Raw genomic sequence first — 24,228 nt, forward strand, 5'->3', positions numbered from 1 at the left:
CTCAAGCATACTGCAGAAAATCCAGCCTCAGAAAAAAAATATGCAGAAATTCTCACCAGTTCCAATGCATAACCAGCATCTGTTTTCATATAAAAAATAAAGTGTTTGCATTAAACTGTATTGCACCATCAACTTTTTTTTAAAGTATCCCCTATTCAAGTCAAATATATTTTTTTTTTCAAATAAAATATAAAGTCTTCTGTAAATGATCAAGTAGATAGATGTAGTTTAGGAGCTATACAGAAAAAGAACAGTCTAAAGGAATTACATACATAAAATCAGAGATGACAGAAAACAATAATTAGGTTCTTTTCCATGATTAAAAAAAAACTGCAAAAAAAGATTGTGTATGCTATTGTATTATTGTATGGATTAAAAGCATCCCTTTTGATTCAAGGTGTTGAAGCAGGTGACACCTTCAAGCTGTCAAGTGCTGCATGAATTCTGAAGTGCAACCTGGACTCCATAGAGTATTCTTTGTAGTTGTTTCTGCAAACAAGAAAATAATTTTAAGAAAAACAATTTTGGCTTGTAATTCTTCTACTTCATACATGCACTGAAGTACCAAAGTTTACAACAGCCTTCATTCCTTCATTCAACTGGAAACAGATGTTGCTATTCAGATGAGTTGAGACATTTAAAGCTACATCCAAAAATGGAGCAGAGACTTACACCAATACTAACAACTAAATGTCCTGACAAACTCAATCCATGTCTCAGCATCTCTTTCACTTATTTTGATCCTTTCAACAGCCCTTCCAATTACTGAAGTTTGCTGTGAATGGAGAAGCTAGAAGACTACAGGAAAGAAAAGTTGTTAGCTGAAGCTGTATGCTCAGCTTTATAATGCAAATCAGCAAAGTAATAAAACACAGGGAAATTACATCATGTAATCAAAAAAAACAACAAAAAGAGAAAAACGCTATGTTTCTAAAACGGGGTTTAGGAGATTGTTTCTAACTCACATTTACAACACTATAGTATACTTCTCTGTACACACAAGGGCTAAATACTACCCCATACTATATGAAGTAAACATGCTGCTCTACAGTACATTTAGCTCTCTACAGCTCTTGGGTGACAGGATGTGAAAGGAAAAAGGGAGGTGGTCAGAAGTGTACTGGCTTTTAACCTACACCCACAAACACCTTTACTGCAGCAGATGTAAGCCCCCTCCCCAGCTGTGCTCTGGGACAGAGGTCGTATAGATCCTTTCTCTGGACTCTGCAGCTCCACCCTCTGCATGCAGTGGACCTTCAGTGTATCAGAAGCCTAAATGAAAAGGAGACATTTTCCCTTCATACTCTGTTATGTTTAGTACTGTGTACTCCACTGCGCTGGAAGGACAGTTTCTTGTAATGGCAAAATTCAGCTGTATCAGACAACTTTTCCAAGTATAATTACTTCTGTTTTTTCAAAGGAGATGACAGGAAAAAAAAACAAAAAACACACAAGCATTCATTGCAAAAGTTATTCAGTTAGTCTTAACCTACAGGCTGATACAAATTTTAAAAAATCCACTTACTTTGCAGTTTCTATGTATCTTATTGCTTTTTCTCTTTCATCCTGTTGTTTGTACAGAAGACCCATCTCATACAGGGTGAATGGCACCAAATAACTATCATATTTTATTTGCTTCTCACTAGAAAACAAGAAATACATGTCGATTACCACCTTTCCTAGAGTTACCAGTTAACTTTTAAATATAACTACTGCCTGTAGAAGTATATATGGTCAGAGAAAACACTCTGGAACCACTTTACTGCTTAACTCTTTGCACATTAAACATACCTGTAAAGAGTGGACATAAAATACTGCCAACGTGACGTTCTGGAAGCAAAAATTTATTATTTTCTACCTCCTATTTGTATCGAGGTATGTTACCCAAACTACCATGAACACAATGCCAAGACTGGGACCCTACTGTTTGACTTACTGTTCAAAAAAAACAACCAACAAGACTATTTGAGATAAAACCAACAATAATTAGTTTAGGCAGTATAACAGAAATAGTTTTTTTTCAAATAAAGGATCAAGATCCTCTTACCCTAGCTTGCCTAAATGCACCAGCAGAGAAGAAAATTCAGCTTTTCCTCAATAAAAGAAATTCTCAGAATCATCGTGGATGGGAAGTACCTGTCCTGGTTTTACCCAGGACATTACCGATTTCTTTTTAGCAATTCTACTTTTCAGTTAAGTCTTTTCTAAGTAATTGCAATTGCTGAAATTAAAGGCATGGTTATAAAATCAGTATCTGCTTCTAGGACTGTGAGCACTCCATGTTTGCATTTACTACTGGAGAAGAGTATGCAGATCTAGCAGTGGCCTTGGTTCTGCTACACTTCTTGTGCTGAGAAAAATGAAAGTGAGTAAAGGGATCACACCTGTAACCCTCCTGTGGGGAAAGCAGACCAGACAGGTGACCAAAACTAACCAATTGAAGTAGTCCATCCCATACGTGTCATAGGGAACACAAGGGTCAAGTTCTCCTCAACCACAGCTGGCATCCTTGGAGGATTCCATCTGTTCATCTGTCTTTGATCCCAATCCACGCTGAATCCGTCTCTTCATGAATCCAGCTCCCATCTGCTGCTGAAGCCAGAAGCCCAGTCCAGGATTTTCCCAGGGCTGCCCTGCAGCCTTGTTACTGGGGGGAAGTGTAGTATTGATTTTGTACATATTTGTACATATTTCATTATTCTCTTTTTAATAATTGTTTTCATTAGTTTAGTTTCCAACCCATATGTGTATCTCCTTTATTCTCTTTATTTTCCCCTTCTAGGAAGGGAAAGGGGTTAATAGAGTGCATCTGTCAGTCATTTAATTGCCAGCCTAGCATTAAACCTTGACATATTTATCAGCACCTGCTGTGGAACCTGAGCTCAAGCCCAGGCTCTGATTAATTGCCTGAATAGTCTGAATTCCAACTCTGATGGGAGGAGGCAGGGATATCTCTGTTGAGTGTTATCAGATTTTTTCTTTTCAGAGTCCTAAAGGGTTGGAAAGAGACAAACTCACATCATGTCATTCTTATCTACCATAATACTGCCGTACATGTGGTATATAGAGTATGTGACATGTTACTGTTTTGTTGGGCTTGGTGTTGCTTTGTGGTTTATCGACAGTAAGTGCTGGGCAAGAGTTGCAATTGTGATATGGTGTTTAATATTGATCTATACTGCAGTACCTTTTGCAGTGATTTTGGGTGTGGACATGGCAAATTTTGTTGATAATTACACTTTTGGGTTTACCAAGGGAAATTATACTTCTTCCTTTCCTGTCAAGCTGATTCCACCACATTTTGATCAAAATAGCACTATTTTATTGGGGGTTTTCTGAATTCATCGCTGAACCTTATTAATGTTTTTAATTTATTGTAAAGGTGTATGATAACCACCTCCACTCCTAGCCTGAGCACTGCTGCTGGTAAACTGAGCACTGCTGCTCCTCTGACTCAGGAAGTGAGAGCTCCTTCAGCTACTATGGTGACTCCCACTCAAACCACACCATGCAAGTTGACCTAGTGACTAGGTGGTAAGCAAAGAAAAAGTAGTAGTCAGCTCCCAGCCCTAATCCCTCTGTAAAATCTTCAAGAGATATAACAGCAGAGGACTAAGGTCAGGAAGTGAATCCTGATGAGGATAAGAAACACAAGCCTTCTTGAGCAGATAATGTACACAGTCCTTCTTGAGCAGACTATGGACAAGGTCCCTTTCAAGTAGGTGACAGAATGGATCCTTTTCTGGAGATAATCTAGTCCAATCCCCTGCTCAAAGCAAGGTTAATAGCAACAATCTGTCCAGGAATGTGTCCACCTAGATTTCTAGTATCTCAAAGGATAGAGACCCTAGTTTCTCTGGGAAACTGGTGCTAGTCTTTAACTAATTTGACAAACAAAAAAAAAATATTCTCTTTATTTTTAAACAGTATTTGCTGTACTTCAGTTTGTGCCACGTACTTCTTGTTCTGTCAGTAGGCACAACTGAGAAAAGTTAAGCTCTTTTTTTTTTTTTTTCCCATAAAAAAACCACACTCCCTTCAGATAACCCTCTCATGTCTTCTCCAGGCTGAACACTTCCAGCTTTCCTGGCTTCTTCTTACATGACAGATGCTTCAATCCTTTAATCATCTTTCTGAACATTGTCCAGTATGTCCACATCTCCCTCATAGCACAGAGTTCAGGTCTAGAAATGGTACTCTAGATGTGGCTTCATCAGTGCTGAGAGGGGAACAAGGATCACCACCCTTGCCAATGACACTCTTCCTAATGCACTTCAGGATGCTGTTGGTCACCTTTGTTGCAAAGGCACACTGTTGACTCACAGTCAATTTGGGGTTGACTGTGATGCCTAGGATCCTCAGGGCATTTTCTAACAAGCTGCTCTCCAGCCAGTCAGCCCCCAGCCTGAGCTGGTGCATGGGCTTATTCTTCTCCTGGGGTAGGGATTGGCACTTTCCTTTGTTGAACTTTGTGAGGTTCCTGTCAGTCCGTTTCTTGAGCCTGTCCAGGTTTCTAATGAACATGTTAAAAACTACTAGTCTCAGCACTGAACATTGTATTATTCTACTGGTGAACGGCCTCCAGGTGACACCATGCTGCTGAACAGCCTTCCAAAAACAGCAGTTCAACCAGTTTTCAATCCACCTCACTGCCCCCTTGTTGAATCTTCATCAGTTTGTCTGTGATGATGATATTGTGAGACACAGCATCAAAAACCTTTCCAAACTCAAGATAAAGGATATTCATTGCTGCCCCCTCATCTACTCAGCCAGACATCTCTGGATGGTTAAGCATTACTTGCTCTTCATAAATCCATGCTGACTACTCCTGAATACTTCCGTGCATTAGAAAATGGCTTCCAGAATTATTGGCTCCACCTCCCCAGGGACTGATGAGAAGCTGACTGGCTTGCAGTTGCCCTGATTCTCCTTCTTGCCTTTCTTGAAGACAGAAGTAACATTTGCTTTCATCCAGTCCTCAGGAACTTCCCTAATTGCTATGACCTTTCAAACACAATGAAATGTTATAATGATGTTGGCCAGCTCTCTCAGGTCTCATAGTTATATGCCAATGGCTCATGTACTTGGGTGTATTCAGCTGTGATGATCATATGTATGTCTAGTATGCTCATACTTTTCCATGATGGACTCTGCTCCACCAAGGGTAGTTCTTAAATGTTCCAGACTTTCCCCAGGTTTGATGATCTATAACTCCTGAAGGCTGATATTGCCTAGAATCAGTACATGACTCAATGTTATACGAAGGAAAGTTATTACAGTAGAATTAGATCTGAAACCTAAAGTATTTGATAAATCTGTAACACAGCAAACACAAGTTTTAGACGGGAAAAAGTAACAACAATTTCTCATCTACATAGAGAAGCATTAACTACTGAAGTACTAAATCCTAAAAAAAAAAACCCAGGAAGTCCACATTAATAATATTTACTTATATTGATAGTTCTGCAAATAAAAAACATACTACATCCAAATGTATTTAAATAAATGCATTACCCATTGGTTTCATTTATTATTATGCAACCTGGTGAAGGGTCTAGAGAACAAGTCCTGTGAGGAGAGGCCAAGGGAAACGGGATCGTTTAGTTTGGAGAATGATAAAGGTAGACCTTAATGCGCTCTACAGCTACTTGAAAGGAGGCTGTAGTGAGGTGTGGGTTGATCTCTTCTCCCAAGTGTATAATGATAGGACTAGAGGAAATGGTGCCTGAAAGTGCATCAGGGGAGGTTTAGGCTGGATATTAGGAAGAATTTCTTTACTGAAAGAGTGACTAGGACCTGGAACAGGCTATCCAGGGAGATGGCTGAGTTACCATCCCTGGGGCTATTAAAGAGATGTGTACATGCACTTGATCATGCTTTACTGGGCAAAGTGGGTTTTTCTGGGTTGTGTGTTGTTGGTTTTGTGGGGTGTGTAGGTATGGTTTTGTGGTGTGGGTTTTTTGAGTTTTGCTGGGGGTTTTTGTGGTTTGGTTTTTTTTCCCCTGGCTGGACAGTTGGGCTCTGTGATCCTAGAGGTCTTTTCCAACCATGACAATTCTGAGATTCTGTGAATCTGTGATTTGGTCTAAAACATCACATTATATAAAGATATGTAATGCAGAATTGATACAGAAAAATACTATCAAAGTTTTGTTGTTCTCCTGCTGCTTTCAGATATATTTTAATTTCAGCTCCTTACCAGGATGTTGAAGTTGAATTATTCAAAATTCTAGCATGTTGGCTTCTAAAGAAGTATTAGAAATTTCACTCAAAGCTACAAAATACAAAAGTAAGAAATCTATTTATGTTATTTTTACCTTTGAATTACTTTGTTGAAACACAGTTCAGCTTGCAGGAGTCTTCCCAAGTGTTTCAAGCAGAGACCCTTCAGTAACTGTAACATGCACACATCATCCATATAGTATTCATTGTGATCTAAAAGTAAAAGTTGAGATGCATCAAACAATTTGAAGACATCAAAAAAAGGAAAATTAAGATTTTCAGTAGGGAATTATATATTCAGACTCAGGAGTTTACTTCTCAGATTTTATACTTCAAAACACACAGCCTTCAGGCATAATTTTAAATACTGTCTATTAAAGAAGATGTGTTCATAACATACATCTTCCTCTCTAAAGATACGCACTGAGAAATAAGAAATTGAAACATCAGATATTCCCCAGTCTTCTGTATCTGGAAGCCAGTATGAAGCAGCATAAACTGGCATCAGTTAAAGATTTCTGTACTTGTAACATTTAAAACAGGAAGCAAAACCTACAGCAAGATTGAAACCTCCTTCACACTTTGCACACAATCTTAATAGCTTTGCCTGTTGCAGAGCACTCGCAGCCTCCAGTAGCACCAGTAACGTGAAAAGTAGAAGGATGCACTTGGACTCCATCCTGCAGAACTTTTAAGAAGCATTATTAAGAAACTACATTTTTTAGTATTTCCATCTTCTCTGACAATTGAGAAGCTTCAGTAGCAGTGTGTAACATTTGGAAAATTTAATTAAGTTTTATGCTCAATGCAACTAAAAATATCAGATTAAAGAGATTTGTGAAGCAACTCAGAAATATAACCTTACAGTGTGATCCTTCATTGCTGCTTTGGTTTGTAGCATTTCTTGGGTGCAGGGAAGGAAAAGAAAGGACAGAAAACACATATGGATAGACAGATGGAGGCACATACATTAACAATTCAGGAAGCAAAACACCCTCTGCTCAGATCTTGTTTACAACTACTTACCAGCTCTCGAAGGTCATGTTAATTTTTTTTCTTAATAGTCTGCCAAAAAAATCCTACATAAACAGTTCTGAAACATGCAAGACTAAAGCATCTTAAAATTCAGCAAAGTGCTTTGCCACCACATTTAGGCATATTTCTGTCTGTTTAAACCCACAAAATCGCGACAGATAACAACTGACAGACTGCGCTTTTAGTGACAGGTAGAAGTGCAGCGGGTGACTATTTTGCAGTCCCTCTAGCCTAGCTAGTTTGCTAGACTAAGGGATTGGATTCATATGACTGTCTCCTAAAGGATTTATTCATTGAAATTACTGGGGCAAGCACTAATGTCAGGAAAAGCATGGTAGTCTTCAACAATTTCAACTAGTAATCTCCCTGGCATTTCCCACAGGAAGAAAAGCTATTATGCCAAAACACTAAATGCCAATTTAATGCAGACAACCTTGCAACAAATATGGAAGAACTTCTTCCTGAGTTTTCTATACTAGAGGAAATACAATTATCAGGATTATATTAACTTTCCATGGAGTCACAAATTCCTTGTTTATATCTTGGAGATGACAAAAGTGTGAAAAAAAAAACCAAAACATTTCCAGAGATCCTGGAGGGGGCAGGGGCGAAGTATAATTTCTTCTGTCTTTCATTTGTTCCCCTACTATCTCTATTTGCAGCTCTATAAAACCACTTCCTATCCTTGCTGTGCCTGTTCACTTGATGAAATGAAGTATCAACAGCTCTCTAAGAAGTCTCAATCCCTAAATGACCTTTGTGTATATTTAACACACTTTTACAGCATCTAAGCAGTCCTTTAAAGCTATCTGGTACTGACAGCTGTCTCTTAAAGTACTATTGTATCCTTGCCACACTCTGCCAATAGCCTTAATCACTTTCTTTAGGTCTCCATTCAGCAGCAATTATCGTAATTAGAGTCTTTATCTTGTCTGAGCCCATATCCTTTAAAACAAATAAGATTCACAGATGCAAACTGCAGAACAACACTACATTTGACTGCAGTTGCTACTAAAAAAGATGTAGGAAGCATAAAAACCAAATATGCTTCCAGCTTACATTCTATTTGTAAACTGTGCATTTCTGTAAGAAAAACATATTGGGTTTATTTCTGTTCCTTTTATTTCAGTACCTTGTGTATCTCTACTGAGAAATTTGACAGGAAATTTATTTCGCTATTACAACCGATTAGCAATTGCAGTACAAGCCTCTGCATGATACATAACTGGATTCCTAACAGTTTCTGCAGAGAACTCATGAATATGAGTTTCCTTGCATGTGTCTTGCCAGTTGCTGCATTTTCAGTTTTAATACAACAAAAAAATGAAAAACGATTGCAATGTAAGAAGCACACTACTGACTCCGCAGAAATGTTAACAGAATAAAAAACTTCAGGGACACAATGCAGCCATGGCCTTGCAGGTTACTCTGATTTAGCTTATTATACCATCCAAATTTTACCACTATGCATTTCTTGTATGTCCTTGCATAACTTCTGATGCACCACCTCAGTTGACATGTAAATCATAACTGGATGTACTTCTACATTTCATAATTAGTGCTTTATTAAAGTAAAAAACCTAACTTCTGCTTAACTGTTGGTGAGAATAAAATCTGGGTTCAATAGGAATTCCTCTTAGTGAATTACCATTTTTAAAAGTTTAATGTGCAAAAAGACAGTATTTACTCATTGCAGAAGAACACAAAAGAGAAGTCTACCAAGAAGTTGACATGACAGATTACAGCAGCCACCTGATAAAGCCAGGTATTTCTGCAGTAAACCTGTGGTAATAGTGGAACTTAAGTTACTTTAAGAATAAGCTATTGTTTGATTCTCCAAACATTAAGCTAGACTCCTTGAAAGTGTTTTGATTTTAGTACTAGCAAACACATTTTATTTTGTCTGAAAGTAAAAGATCAGACAGATGCACAGTTCATTATTTCTTCTATAGTTAGTCATATTCTGCTCAATATGTGTCCTCTGTAGTAAAGTTGAAGTGTGGTGTAAATTGGTTTGGAAAAAGTATTTTGCAGACATTTAAGAAATTAGCTGATTATGCTCCAAGAAAGCTCTCACAGACTGGACTCTTAGTCTTTTTAAGATTCAGTTAAGTTCTGTAGCTAAAAAACTCACATCACTGAGTTTTCTGTATTCTTCTGCAGCATCAATCAAGTTGGACAAGGAACATCCTGAAGAACCACCACCAACTCCAAGATTTCTATACCCAGATTAACAGAGCATTACCTGAGTCAACATCTACCTCACAGAACATGAGTAGACAGAAGCCAAGAAAAATGTCGGCATTTCTTACAAGCTTATTAATTCCATCTTAACTTACCAGTTTCATTTTGTAGAGCAGTTTCTTCTTTTTCAATTGTTACCAGCAAGTTTTCAGTGAGGTCTGCTCTTTTGCCCACAATTGCAAAGCCATTCCAGACATACATCATTTCCTAAAAAAACCCCAAAAAACCCACACAAGATAAACTCTAATTCACAGTGGCTGCAGTAACATCATACTCTGTTTGGCTTTGCATAACCCATGATGAAAAAATTCCTAAATTAAAAGAAACCAGATTTGACAGCAAGACTAAAGATATACAGTTGCAACTGAATAGCTCTGTCCTGTAAAAGCACAAAACAACTTTATTGCTTAGGTCTTTATGTGCAATTGAGTATACAATACATGTTTAAAACTGATGGATTAATTTTCTTTGGATTCCTCATTCTGTATCAGTGAGCTTTAACATAATAAATTCCCTCTCAAATGATAATTTTCATCTTCAGTTGTTGCTAAATTATCTATGTACAAAAATTCTAGCACACACATATGCAAAGTATCATTGTTGTGCACACATAAACAGACTGTGCATTTCCAATGCCTCTAAAGTTAAAAGCATGGGAAATTAAAATACCATTAGTGAACTATCATTAACTTCAGCATATTTTACTCAGACTCAAACTAGTTTAAGAAAGAAAAAAAAAACACAAAACCTTGCAACCCGCTACTCTTCATTTTCACCAAAACAGAAAGTGCGGAAGTAGTCCTTAACATCCTAATGAGTCTGGAGGAAAAGGGCTGAAACTTCACCAAACTAAAGAACATGAACACATATAATAGAAAATCATGCAGGTTTCTAGCTGAAAGGTGATTTAAGCCTCCTGCGGCAACAGCAATCATCTCTCTCTGTCTGACCTTTCACATTAAATATCTGGCTTTGGTTTGGGACTGCTGTTGGTTGGTAGCATGATCCAGCCCTTAATGCAGACAGTAATTCTAAAATAAATAAAACAAAATAAAAATATAAAATCTAAAATAAAAAATAAATAAAATAATGCAGACACATATTGCCTGATAATATTATTCTTTCCATGTACAATGAACTATACTTATTTCTTTTCTATTTGAAAAGGATGAAAAGAAACCAAACATAAATACCAAAGCAGGCAATATCAGCTTCACTGGTTGAGAACTTGCATAGCGTCGGGCTTTCCTTACTGCAAACTTCTCAGTTGGGATAGATTTTCCTGCAATTCTCTGTTTCAGACCATCCACTTGTCTACAAGGAGGGAAAATAGGAAAATGAGCTTGCTTCATGTAATTTTTATTTCACTTCATTTACTTACTAAGCTTTGTTATTCTACTCTGAAGTATAACATCTTGAATTGTTTCAGGCCACTTGGACCATGGTTGCAGAAGGTGTGTTTGCTAAGAAGAGCAGCATTTTAAATATTCTGATGTTAAAAATGAAGAAGTTTGTGGTTATATACAGAAGTAAAACGTATTCAAGTAAAAAACTTTTAAAGAGGGGAAAAAGATTGCACACCTAATTGTTTTAAACGTTTACCTGAATAAAGATACAACGTCCTCACCAGTCCTTTTTAAATCATCCTTTGGAAGCATACATAGAATTGCTGCCTTCTGAAATACATATATTGCCTATTTCAAAAAAGAAACAGCAACATATTACCACATTTAATTAACTGTATTTAGTCAATATACCAAGGACTCAAACCTCTCAACCAACTTGCTGCAGTGACATGGTTCCTGTAATTGTTAGGCAGGTGGAACTATGGAAGTTTAGCACTTCCCTAGGCACAGAATTTATGCTATAATTTTTTTTTCAACATACTTATTAGTATTCTAAATAAGTCAGAATGCTAAAGAAGTCTCTTGGAAAGAACATGACAATTTATTATGCAAATCAATGATAAAGAGATGAGGATAAGCGACAACTATATTAGTCCATTAATGTTATTTTATGATGTGTTCTGTGTAGAGACATGCCTGAAAAACACTAGAAGAAAACATCTGAGTACTGATTCAAGGAAACTTCGATAACTGAACTGGGCAGAGAAAAAAAGAAACACCCCTAATTCTATCCAAGACATTTGCCCTTCACATTGAATACTATTCTCTTTTGTCAAGAACTGGATATATCCCCTTTTCCACTAAGTAAAATACAACAGTAAATTATGTATACAAAATGCTTTGCACATTGTGCTGGTTCACACTTTGAGAGACATTTTTACAAGGAAATGGTAGGTACCCCAGCTTTTCTAATGATACCCTGCCTCCAGCAGCCTTCTCATTTCATGTCACAAAGCATCTGCTGAGTAAGCTTGGGTCTCACCTCTTTCATACTTAACTAACAAACACAGTTTCTTCAGCCAGGTTTTATTAGTGAGCGTTAGAACTTCACTTAAGATGCAAGTTAATGGTTTTCCTCTCTCTCTTCTTTCTTACAACTCTGGTAAATGTCTGTGTTTTCAGAGAGGATGAAGAATTGTTAACTATGGTTGTGGTGCCTCAGAATGTGAACTAGAAATTCCTCCTTAACCACCCAGTTAAACCTAACGTTTTGGTGCCATTGTGCCTTTGCTTACAGATTTCAGAGGAAAGCAAGAGGTACACTTATTGTGTGAATCGAAATGGAATTTCAGCTGTGGAGAGGCTACTGTTATATCATAACAATGTCCACCTGCCCATTTACCTTAGACCACCTGCTCTCTTTGCTGAGCAGGTCTGCATACCGATATGCCTGAAGCCAGTTCTGCTGGAAGGTGCAGCACCACATCAGCTCCCAGTAACAGAGATGATGAATCTGCTTCCATTCTTGCTGGGCTGCAATGCATTCCTGGAACCTTAGCTGCGCCTATGATGTAGTTAAGTAAGAATGATGGAAACTGGTTCAATTACAGCTCCACGTGAGAGCCACATCTAATGACAGAACAAATTATTTTCCAGCACCCAAGTAGAGAATACCTGACTAGTAAAATGAGATAAACATCTCTTTTAGTCTCACTTACAGAGACAATCAAATTGACACAGAACAGGAACAAGGATAAAAGCGTAATTATCAGTCCAACTGAAATAAATTATTTAGATTAAATAGGTATTTTTTCCCCAAGTTGAACCCAAACAAATAAATAGTTTAAAAAGAAAAAAATAATAATTACCTTTTCAAAATTTCCTTTCAGTATATCTATTCTAGCAGCATAGAAGAGAATAATGGAACCCTTGGAAAGGAGATGAGAAAGAATCCCAGTTACTATTTTAAGCTTAGGGAAGTACATTGCTGTTGTAAATTAATTAAGAATACATACATTTGGAAACTTCTGGAGGTAGGGTTCAAGAAGACTGTCTGCTTCCTGAAGGTTGGCTTCCCCTGTACCTAGAAAACATAACAAACCAATCTGAATGTACTTAAAAAAAATAGTTTCATAGATCAAGATTTTTGTTTCCATATCATGTTATGGTTTGAATAGATTAATGGATGACTGTTTTTACACAAAAGAAGAATTATTTAATCCTATTGTGTTTCTATTAAAATGAATTATTGTCCTGAAGTTACTAAGAGCTTTTAAGGTAGTAAATGTCTGTAACTAGAAAGATAATAGAATATTACTGAAACTGTTCCATTATAGATCAAAGTTGTATTTTTAAATCTCTTTAATTGCTTTAGCTATTTAGGAAAACATTCCTCAACTGCCTCCTTTCCTAATTTTGAACTCAGCAGTGATACTGAAATAAATTAAGGTCTCCTTAATTTCCTGATAAGCTTGAGGAACACTAAAATACTTCCAAAATAAATAACATGAAATTTTATGTGTAAGATGCATTCAGAATTAATGGTGACTTTGACCCCCATGTGGCAAAAAAACGTTCTCTACATATTTGAAGTTGTTCTGGAGTACAGACTTCTATCTCAAGCTAGTTTTCACAGTCTCTTATGCTAATTTATGGATAAGGACTTGTCTGAGCTTAGAAGTGTTTTGTGGTACTTTGTTGTTGCACAACAAGACAGCGCTGCAAATGGAAAAAGACCTTGGTATAATGGTATCTGCCCTCACTGCCTCAGCAGATGTAACTGTCAGTCAGAGATATTTGTTTCAGATCATAATTAAGTACACAGCAATCTGTTATAAAGCTAACTGGCTACAGTTTCAAAATTCAATTAAAAAGACATAGTATCCTGACATGTAGCATGACTGAACAGTTAGACAGTGGCTCTCACCAAGGATTAAGGAGACGTAGGTATGATAAACCAACAGGGTAAAAGTACACAGAATGGCCCTCAAGCTGCTGCCAGATGCACCTTCCTGTAGTTGGCAGAGGCCCAACTCCTAAGAAACATCACAAACACATGCAGAGTTAACTACCAGTATACAGAGTTACTACTAATAGTTTCTGGCTCCCAAAAATCCAGATATAAGTACATAATAATTCAGCACTTTTTTTATCTCATATCCAACATAACCTCTACCAAAACAGTTCTGCCACAGCTGATAGCACTCAGGCAAGTAGAAGATTAAGATAACAGTGAATAATATTACCCATGCCTTTCTGTGCTTTTGCGAAAAGGGAATACCACACAGACCATGCAGACACACAATTCTACATCACTTCCTCCCTATTTTCTAACTATGAGCCTTTCCAAATAAAGTATTTAAATCTATGTTTGGTGAGAACCTGTTTTGAGGTTCTGATCAAAGTATTAGCTCTGCTAACACACCAACTTATAGGCAGTGTTTCCAAAAGCTACAGTGGAATTTTTGTGCACTGATAAAAATAATTCAGATTCATGAAGACTCACTCAGGTCTTAACACATGAAACTTCTTCCCATTCAGCTTTTCTCTGTTACATGACTGCCTGACTGCTTGGGGGATTACTGAGACATGCTTAGAGCTTCTCTGCTCAAGAGTCCTGGCCTTTCAGAAACATAGGAGGTTTTAACAGTTTTGCCTCAAAACAAATATTAATAGGAGTTTTATTGTATAGCAACTCAATTACAGGAGAAATCAAGAACCACGCAAAAAAATATGGTGATACTCCAAAATCTTTTCCTCTTTTCCTTTCAGCTTTTACTGCCTTTTCAGTCAGGACAAAAATTTGTGTTAGGGAAGAGTTTCATTCAGCATGAACCAGATCTTTCAAAAGAAGAAACAGAATGAACAGGTCTCTGCAGAAGCCTGATTTTACATAAGGAGAACCATATTTGTAGACAAATTAACAGCAGTAAGATCATATGGTGACTCTATCTCATTAATAACTTGAAGTTTAGTTGTGTACCATTCTGTGGGTTGCTTTATTTGGTTTGTTTGGGTTTACCTCTTAGGAGTGGCAAAAAGAGTTTCGAAGGGCTGTTAGATACTCACACAACCAGGCTAGGTTTACAAAAACTAGGCTATGATTACTTTCCTCATCCATGAGAAAAAGTCATAGACATTCCACAATGCCACATGATATTCAGAAATGCCATCTCCCAAAGAAATGGGCTAGGATTGTGGGTGGAAAAACGTAGAACTGTGACTCTGTACTCAGTTACTGGTATGAGAAACAATTTCTGACAGCTTAGGCTTGAAAGGAAAGCTGATATCCCCTCCTGAAGGGCCAGCAAAAGGAAATGAAACTATCATTTGAAACCCTTTCTGAAACAGACTACTAATTTTCCATGGTTGCTCAAGACCAAAATATCACCATAAGTGCTGTTACGCCTGCATCATCAATTCCCCTTCTCATATTTTTAACAACACTAAAATATTGACACATACAGTTCGCTACAGTTTTAGTATTAAATATATAATGTTGAATCCACTCAGTCTTTATCTGACAGAAGACTACCTGGAAAAAAACAAATATCAGAACCAATACCCTATTGCCAGAAAATCCAATAAATTCTAAAAGTCGAAGGATTCTTCCTGGTAAAAGTGACAGCATCTGAAATACATTTTAAAAATAAATAAATTATAAAACCTTACATATACATCTTTTTTAAGAGTATAACCACTATAAATTTAAGCCAAAAATGCCAGACACTATGTTAAATGCCATTACACAAGTTAAAAAGTAAAACACTAAAGAACTCTAAAACAGACATGCACAATCCATTTGCAGCTTCAGGGAAGCTCAAGACTTTTGATGATCATGTAGCATGGAAAACAGCAAGACAGAGGCCAGACATGCTTCTTCAGATAATGACAGATTTTTCTGTCTTCAGCTGATGAAAACAGTTTGAAAATTTTCGGTAATTTAGAATGAAAGTATTATTTATTCTGGTAGTACTTGCAATCTACAATTGTCATCTTCCCTTATGCCCTATCAAATGACACAATGTTATCACAAAAGTTTTATGTGTTTCTACTGTAGAAGCAGTGAATTAACAGACCAGCAAGCATATCTGTTTTAGAAATGCTAGCTATTGTTATCAGCTTTTAGCTCTCTATTACATGTACTTTTTGTTCCCCTTCTTACTGCATTCTCCACTTCCTACACAACAGAAAACTCATAAAGATAACAACCATCTTTTCAACAAACATTACAAGAAGGTCTATTTCAAGGTTCACTGTTTGAAAGCTCCATTCACTCTAATACATTCTGCCCAGCAGAGATTTTTTTTCTGTTAAGTTTTTTATTGGGCCAACTTCAGGAAGAATGGGAAAAGTGAGAGCACTTACGAACACATACATCTACTGGTTGCTTGGGTTCCAAAGGCTGACAAGTGCAGACAGACCTGAGGTCTTCTAACTACACTCAGAATTGGTCAGCTCCAGTTTGGAATGTCTCAAATTAACATACCAGCAGAAATAAGCTTTCATCGTTGCCATAAAAGACTTGAAAAGGTAATTGTAGTAAATTTTAAAGAAAAACGCTAGAAGATATACCCAGTTTTGTCCTGCACAAACCCAGTAAACTACTGCTCATTCTTCTGAATTTGTAATTATCTATGCCAATCTACAGTATGCCACTAAGCAACAGAATCGTATCCATCAGGGTGTCATTAAAAAAACAGTCAGCTACAGGTATCATGTAACCAACAGCATAAGCATCTCAAAAATTCCTGCTACACACAAGTGGATGTAGCTGCTTTTCCTCTTAATATATACATACATAAGCCCAAGAGAACTAAATACAGTTCAGAACAAATTTGTAAAAAAATCCTAGAAGGCATGCATGCAAAAAGCCACTGCTGTTTTCAAGTTGCATAAAATCTTCAAAGATTGTATAATCATTTTATAAATGCGCAATTTTTACAACTGGATTACAGTACTGTATCTTCAAAAAAGAATCCTACAGAATCATGGCTATGTCCCTTCTATAGTCTGAAAAAGTCATACCAAGTTGAATGCTCCAATTCCAAGCTTTACTCCTCCTTCAAACTGGTAGTAAGTTTCATTTCTGCTTCTGTTTCCCTGAGTCATCTGTAGCACCTGATGACATTCTCTTTTCATGCAAGAAAAAATACAAGCGAAGAGGAAATATTACTTAGAAATTATATGAAGTATAAACGTTGATTGCCATAAAAATACTTTTTTTTTTTAGGAATTAAAGCAACTGCACCTGTTTATATCAACATTAACTCTAAGTGCTTTCTAACAGCTTACTTGTATATTTGGTAACTCGTTCTAATTTTGAGGCCACCTTTGATGAAGTTGATCATATTTTCATCCTGAAAGATAAAAATTGCACAAAATGTCCATTCATCTATTATATATACTGCACACATAAAAGTCTTCCAGCTACATTTAGATTTATTTATAACTTAATGGTAATTGGAAATACTAAATTATTTTTTTTAGTTATTAGACAAATCTCTAAGACTGAAGATAACACTGGCTTTAAGTTTCTCTGGTGCATGTTACAAATTTTAAAACTCAAAAGGCAAGTTAAAAAAGTCAGTTTTTAACAGAATTTTAATAGAATTTGCAATGCATATAAATGAAACAAAAAAGTTCTCCAGCAGATGGTGCTGTAGGAACTATTTAGAAAGTTCTGAAATTCTGACACATACAAGTGAGCCCAGGATCTGACAGAAGACAAATGAAACAGTAACTTTTTAGGTCCATCTCACATTAATATCTTTCTTTGTGCCTTGCTTCTTCCACATAATTAATATCTGAAGGGATATCTAAAATACATAATTAAACAGTTGTAAAACGTTCACAACCCTAGAAAAAAAGTATGACTAGCAACTCTTGTTTTCCAGAATCAGATTTCAAATTGAGTTTGTAAACACTGTGGCATAAAGTCCCTGAGCCACAAGCTAACAAGAAGCACTAGACAGTATTAAACATTAGATCTTTGTGTGAACTGAATTATGTCAGCAATGCTATGGGGAGTGCATGGGGAGTGATACTGAACTGGAAATGAGTGCACATCAGTTGAAGTTTTCTAAGTTGGGAAACATTCTATCATTTTCACGCAAAAAAAAATAATAAAAATCTGTTCTTTCAAACAAAAAATTCCTCATACTTGAACACCTTTTTAAGCAAATGCTGGACACTGCAATATAATATAATGCAAGCCATTTAAACATACCATCTGTGTAAGACTTCAATACACCTTAGTTTCCTGGGTATCAGTAACGTCTTTAGTTATTCGAATAAGTAAAGAGGATTTTGCTGGGTAGCACAGCATTGTCCAGTTTCAGTCAGCTATTGTGGGAACAACGTTTTACAATTACTAACCATTAAAGTGCTACACAGAGATACAAAATAAACAGTTTACCTGTACAAAGGTAAGAGCAGCTTTCTGCAGCAAGCATTCAGCATAGCAGATTTCAGCATGCATTTCCTCTACAGAAGAAAGAAAAGTTATTTACTGTCAGCAAAGCTATGGTCTGTATTCTCTTTGTGGACTAAATGGAACAAATAAAATGCTGCCAAGAAAAGAAAAAAAGATTCTCCTGTTGCTGTTTTGATAACTGCTTAATAACAGCTGTAAAACACAAATCCCAATAGAAGTAGTAATTGGGAAGCTAGCTAAACATTGTCTTCTATTACACTTCCGCTCTGACAAAACTTTGATCTTGTCAGAGCCGACTTCAGCCTAGGGCAAAAGCTTCTTGCCATTCTGGTGGATTTCTCTTGTACTTCCAATGGTCCTACTACAGCAACTAGTTCTCCCAAACTGCCTTCCATGTCTTAGAAAAAAACTTTTACAGATGAATGGCAACACTCACTGCAGTCTCAGGCTTTTCCTCAGTCCAGTAAGACATTACAAAAAGGTTTTAACCAAGTCATGCTCAACAAACTGAAAACCCTGGGCAAACTTTCTGTCCTCATGCAGCACAGAAATACATTTGACTTAACATACATGACACGAGTTACTCTGCACCCATGATGCATGACCAGCCACATGCAAACGGCTGCCGTACGTAGAGTGCACACATGGTGAGTTTGATGTGTCCAGTATTAAAGATTGTTTTGTGTCAGGTTAGAAAAAAATGCATACTTGATTCTGCCCAAATCAGAAATAGGAGATCAGCATTTTCAGAGCCATGACCAATGCACTGATATCATTTCCCAAAACACCTTCAGGCAAAACAGCCAAGCACAAAACTTGTTAATACATTCAGATTCCAATGCAATTAATGATAAGGACTTATTTCACAGCATCAATGATTCTTAAACTTTTGGAAGATGTCTTAAGTTTAAAAAAACCCCAATAAACAAAAACCAACTCTCTACAGTCCTGTAATATATTGCCTGCTGTGGAAGATGTTCTCTTAGTTCATGCATGTTCCAAGCAAAAAAATAAATAAATTGGCTGAATCCCCCATTTTGAGAAGCTTTGCATAAAAATTTTTAAAAAACACCTTATTGGTGGTTAGGCATATTAGCACACACTGGTGGGAAGTTTTTGTGCTTTTTTTCACTTGCTATTTTAATTGTATTATAAACCACTTACCTTCACTCAACTGATCCACTGACTGTTTAGAAACTAGATTGGACAAGGATTCTACCACTGTGCTTCTTTTTCTGAATCTGAATCAGTTGTACATGGAAGAAAATAAACCACACAGTATGAGTGACTTTTCAAAACAAACTTGAACTTAATTATTTAAAATTATTAACAATTTCCAACCACAATTTGTAGGTAATCTTAGTTAAGTGATGATTTGCCAGTAGTTGCAGTTCTTTGAGTAGTCTAATCATAGCCACTGGTATGCATCTATGCTCTGAAGCCTATCCAAACTTTTCAAATATGCAATTAATCTACTTCAAGTGTAGAATAGCTTCCACCCCACTTCCACCCATCAGCTCCAGAGGTCTCTCTGATGTTGCTGGGCAAGCCATCTGAACTGGACAAAGTTTTATTATTGTTTTTTTCCATTTCTTAAACTTGCACTCAAAATTAAAATGAAAAATCAAGAGGAGCTCTAATACTTCAGTATTCTATGATGTTTTATGCTAGGTACGATGCCAGAACAGACCTACATTTTACTTTCAACACATCTCAACTATCCATCTTATAGTTTATTTTATTATGACATTTAAAAAAATTAATTTGTTACAAAAAACTCAGCTCTATAAAGAAGCTAAAGAAACAATACTGTATGAATATAATTAATGTATTTTGTAAGCCAGGAAGTCAATAATTATAAATATTGAGCATTAGCTTATTGTTTGTATACACAATTCTGCACATTGAGAAGTTAAAGATCCTGATGACAAGATTGTGACACGACAGGTTAACACAATGAATTTTAAAAAAAGGTAAATTAAGGCACATCAGTTCTGGCAATTCTTCACTTTTCAGTGTTTGATTGCCTTTATCTTACAGATTCATGAGTTTTGTGACAGATTAGACTAGAGCATAGAAGTCTGTGTCATGCAGAGATGTGAGGTCCTCCAGTTAGGGGGTGTCATTCTTGAAACTATCTGAAGTACAAAGAGGCACCTAATTTTCAGACACACTAAATAATATAGTTCAGAACTGTAAATCAAGCGCATGCCCGAAAAAGGGGCACCAACTGCCGACCCTTTATTTTCTTCAAGCAGTATCTGGTATTTTCTCCCATTTCCTTTTGTCATTGCTAAGGAGGTGACCTTATATGTTTGAACTATTAAAATTTGGAGGAAATTTCTTTGGAGATAAATTATGGCTTAACCAATACGATGAAAAACCAGTGCAGTAGAATATGGCATGCCTTTCTGGTTTTCCCAGAGGCTTGTTAAGCGCTTTATCTTTCACAAGCCTTGCCATTTTGAAATTAAAAAATTAAAATTTTGGCCAGCATAAGCTTGGCCAGCTAACAGTCATGCAGGATGGAAAACAGGTGGGGAAAACTACAAGTGCATTTTTCTTGGGAAGCCAGGCAGCTGCCCTGCTGCAAGGAGGACCAGCAGTGCAGCACTAGGCAGTGGAGAGGACTGGCTAGGCAGCAGGAAGGACTGGTGCAGTGCCATGGCATGTCCCTTCTGAGACCAGAAGTTTCACATTATTCTTGATGGGAACAATAGCCCTTTAATTTTAAGGTAACTAAACACTAACATCTGTAACAATAATAACAAAATTGTTTGGTTTTAGAAGAAATCTCACTACACAAATTAATCCTGTTACACTATTTGGTCCATCAAAACAACTTTTTAAGAAGAGTAGCTTCATGATGAAAGTGAAAATTCAAAATACGGAGCTTTTCAGTTGTTGATCCTAATGGAAGAATTCACAGGTTGGAATAGTTCAACCATGTACTGTCAGCTTACATGTAGATCTACATAGCCAATGAGCCATGTAATACAGATCAAACATATTCTTCCTTCTGCAATACTAGGAAATATAACCTTATTAGAAATAACTGGATAGTGAGACTTAGTCCATCTTTCCAAATTTAGAACACTATCATACTGATAATAGCCTGCTTTGCAAGTGTACAGACAGCAAGGATATCTTAGAAACAGTTACCGGATTATATTCCTCATACATGTACATTGCTTGGGCTTACCTTTGGCAGGTTTGCAAAGCTTCCTTCATTGTAGAGATTCCCATTTGTATATCCTGTTGTTCAAAGGTCATAGCAGCTTGCATAACTAAAATAGTGCTGTACCCAAGGGCATGGTACATGCTATCTTTAGACCTAAGGCAAACATATAAAACTTGTGCATTAAAACAAATTTTGAATTATAATATAAAATTAGATACTGAGACACATTAATTTGTGAAAACACAGAAGACTAAAGCAGGAAAGAAATGGACAAGAGAAAATAACCCAGTAAGTATCATCTTCCACTGGGTGTCACCTGTCTGCCTCCACAGAATACTGTCATGGTAAGCTCCAGAAAGTATGCCAACTGGGTTAAGCTAATATTTGCACTTAATTGTATCCCATTTATAGTGTGCTGGTATATCTAATTAATGTAGCTAATTAAGCCCTGACATAAATATTTGTTCCTCTGCTTTCTCTTAACATAAGGACACCCTTCTAACATTACTACTAGATTTGAAGATACAAATGTCTACATTTGTGTCACAGAAAAGCCAGTATGTAAGTGCTCAGTCCTGCACAGAAGCCTGCATTGAACCAGTCTGACTTTTACAATATAATTACACAAAAAAAAAAAAAAGTTGGAAAGTCGCTACAGGAGGTTATATAGTCAAACCTACCAGTTGCAGCAGCACTATTGCCAAGAAAAAATGTCTTTATTATGGGGATAACAAAGTGTTGGAACAGGCTGCCCAGGACATTGTGGAGTCCCCTTCTCTGGAGACATTAAAAACCTACCTGGATGTAGTACGCTGTATAATGTGCTCTAGGTGATCCTGTTTTAGTGGTGGAGTTGAACTAGACGATCTCTAGAGGTCCCTTCCAACTCTGTCAACTCTGTGATTCTGTGAAACACTCTATCAGCTGAAGTCAGGTTTTGTCTAACCACGTTTCAAGAGGTTCAAGAAAATGATGACTGCACTCTCCTCTGGCAGCCTCTCTGGTACTGTACTACCAAGATGCTTTTCCTAATGTCCAATTTGAACCTCCTAAGCCTCAACTTGTGGTGACTGTCTCTGATTTTACCATCTGCCACTATGGAAAAGGATATCTCAGTTTTTCAGCCTCACCTCAATAGCTCCAGATCACTATTAGACTAATACTCAAGCTTCCCTTTTGCCCAACTGAAGCAAACAAAAAGAAGTCTGGGTGAGAACCTGCAGTAACTTAAGTGGGAGATCACTGAGAATGTCCCAAGCTGAGGTGGAAGTGGCTCTGGATGCAGGGCCTTGGCTGTGCTCCCCAGAGCAGGTAGTTGTCCAGAGGGGGGTGCACATCAGGCACTGCAGGGCAGCATTGATGGAGCAGCTTCTGCCCACATTCTGGAGTCCTGCTCCAAACCCTGGGCTTTGCTGCCAGCCTGTACTCCCTTGCGGAGCCTTTCCCTTGGCAATGGCCCCTGAGGCTGCTCCACAGGGGCACAGGCAGGTCTGGGGTTTATCAGTTATCCGTTATCAGTTACCAGTTATCTGTGAGATTAGTTATCTGGAAGAACTTTATAGAGTAGGGATGATGGTTGGACTCAGTGATTCCAAGGGTCTTTTCCAACCTGAATAGTTCTACGATTCTATGAAACTCAGCTCTTATAATCTTCATTAGTCATATGTTATTGTCCTCTAGCAATGTGTCGTGGTTTAGGCCCAGCTGGCAACAAAGAACCACACATCCACTTGCTCACTCCTCCCCCACTGTGGGATAAGGAGGAGAAAATCCAACTGAAAGCTTCTGGGTCAAGATAAGGACAAGTAGGGTTAAATCATCAATCATGGTCATGGGCAAAACAAACTTGACTTAGGGAAAAAAATCAGTGTAATTTACCACCAATCAAATCAGAGTAGGACAAAAGGAAAATAAAAACAGATCTTAAATACCTTACCACACCCACTCCATTCTTCCTGGGCCTAAACTACTTCACTCTCTATTTCTCTACCTCCTCTCCCCCAGCAGTGCAGAGGCATGAGGAATGGGGTTTTGGTCAGTTTGTCATACCTTGTTGTCTCCTGATCCTTCCTCCTCCTGGGAGGACTCCTCACAGACTTCCCCTGCTCTATTGTGGGTCCCTCCCATGGGAGAGTCCTTCATGAACCTCTCTGACATGAGTCCCTCCCACAAGGTGCAGTCCCTCAGGAGCAGACTGCTCCAGCACAGGCTGCCCACAGAGCCACAGCCTGCTTCAGGAACAGCTGCCTCCCATGGCTGGTCCTCCATGGCTGCAGATCCATATCTGCCCCACCATGGTCCTTCAGGGGCTGCAGATCCACATCTGCTCCACCATGGTCCCTCTTTGCTCCAGTATTGCTCTTACACCCCCTTCTCCTCTGCCCTGCAGGTCTTTTTGCAGTTTCCTTTTCCTCTTCTTGAATACATTAATCATAGAGGTGCATCCACCATCACTGATGGGCTCAGTCTTCCCCAGAAGCAGGGCTGGATTTGGAGCTGGGAGTGGGAAGCTTCCAGCAGCTTCTCACAGGTAGCTCTGCTACCACATCCCCACCACACTGACCAAACACACCATGCTCATAGCCCCCTGCTGAATCCTCTCCTTTTCTCTTCCCCCTAAATCAAGCAGTCACCCAACAAATCTAGTTTCAAAGGCAGGAAGCTTTAGCACAATCAAGGAAGATAGGACCTTGGCTAAGTGTTTGTTTCTTAAATATCACAGAATCATAGAATGGTTTGGGTTGGAAGGAACCTTAAAGATCACC

The 24,228-nt window shown here is 37.7% G+C and overlaps 1 protein-coding gene across 1 annotated transcript in view; it reads right to left on the reverse strand.

Annotated features, from left to right (window-relative positions):
- Nucleotides 1-392: 392 nt before the first annotated feature.
- Nucleotides 393-24,228, reverse strand: part of TTC39B (tetratricopeptide repeat domain 39B) — a 26,603-nt gene continuing 2,767 nt past the window's right edge. The window contains exons 2-17 of the mRNA XM_010001927.1: nt 21,485-21,616; nt 19,447-19,523; nt 18,265-18,332; nt 17,142-17,206; nt 16,875-16,980; nt 15,412-15,477; nt 13,774-13,882; nt 12,863-12,930; nt 12,716-12,775; nt 12,250-12,411; nt 11,104-11,195; nt 10,695-10,815; nt 9,597-9,708; nt 6,318-6,435; nt 1,526-1,642; nt 393-489 (exon numbers count right to left, since the gene is read on the reverse strand). Of these exons, the coding sequence (XP_010000229.1) occupies nt 393-489; nt 1,526-1,642; nt 6,318-6,435; nt 9,597-9,708; nt 10,695-10,815; nt 11,104-11,195; nt 12,250-12,411; nt 12,716-12,775; nt 12,863-12,930; nt 13,774-13,882; nt 15,412-15,477; nt 16,875-16,980; nt 17,142-17,206; nt 18,265-18,332; nt 19,447-19,523; nt 21,485-21,616 (1,570 nt within the window). The remainder of the gene's footprint in view (nt 490-1,525; nt 1,643-6,317; nt 6,436-9,596; nt 9,709-10,694; nt 10,816-11,103; nt 11,196-12,249; nt 12,412-12,715; nt 12,776-12,862; nt 12,931-13,773; nt 13,883-15,411; nt 15,478-16,874; nt 16,981-17,141; nt 17,207-18,264; nt 18,333-19,446; nt 19,524-21,484; nt 21,617-24,228) is intronic.

This window comes from Chaetura pelagica, unplaced genomic scaffold, assembly GCF_000747805.2.
Source record: "Chaetura pelagica isolate M959 unplaced genomic scaffold, ChaPel_1.0 scaffold345, whole genome shotgun sequence".
NCBI lineage: Eukaryota > Metazoa > Chordata > Aves > Apodiformes > Apodidae > Chaetura > Chaetura pelagica.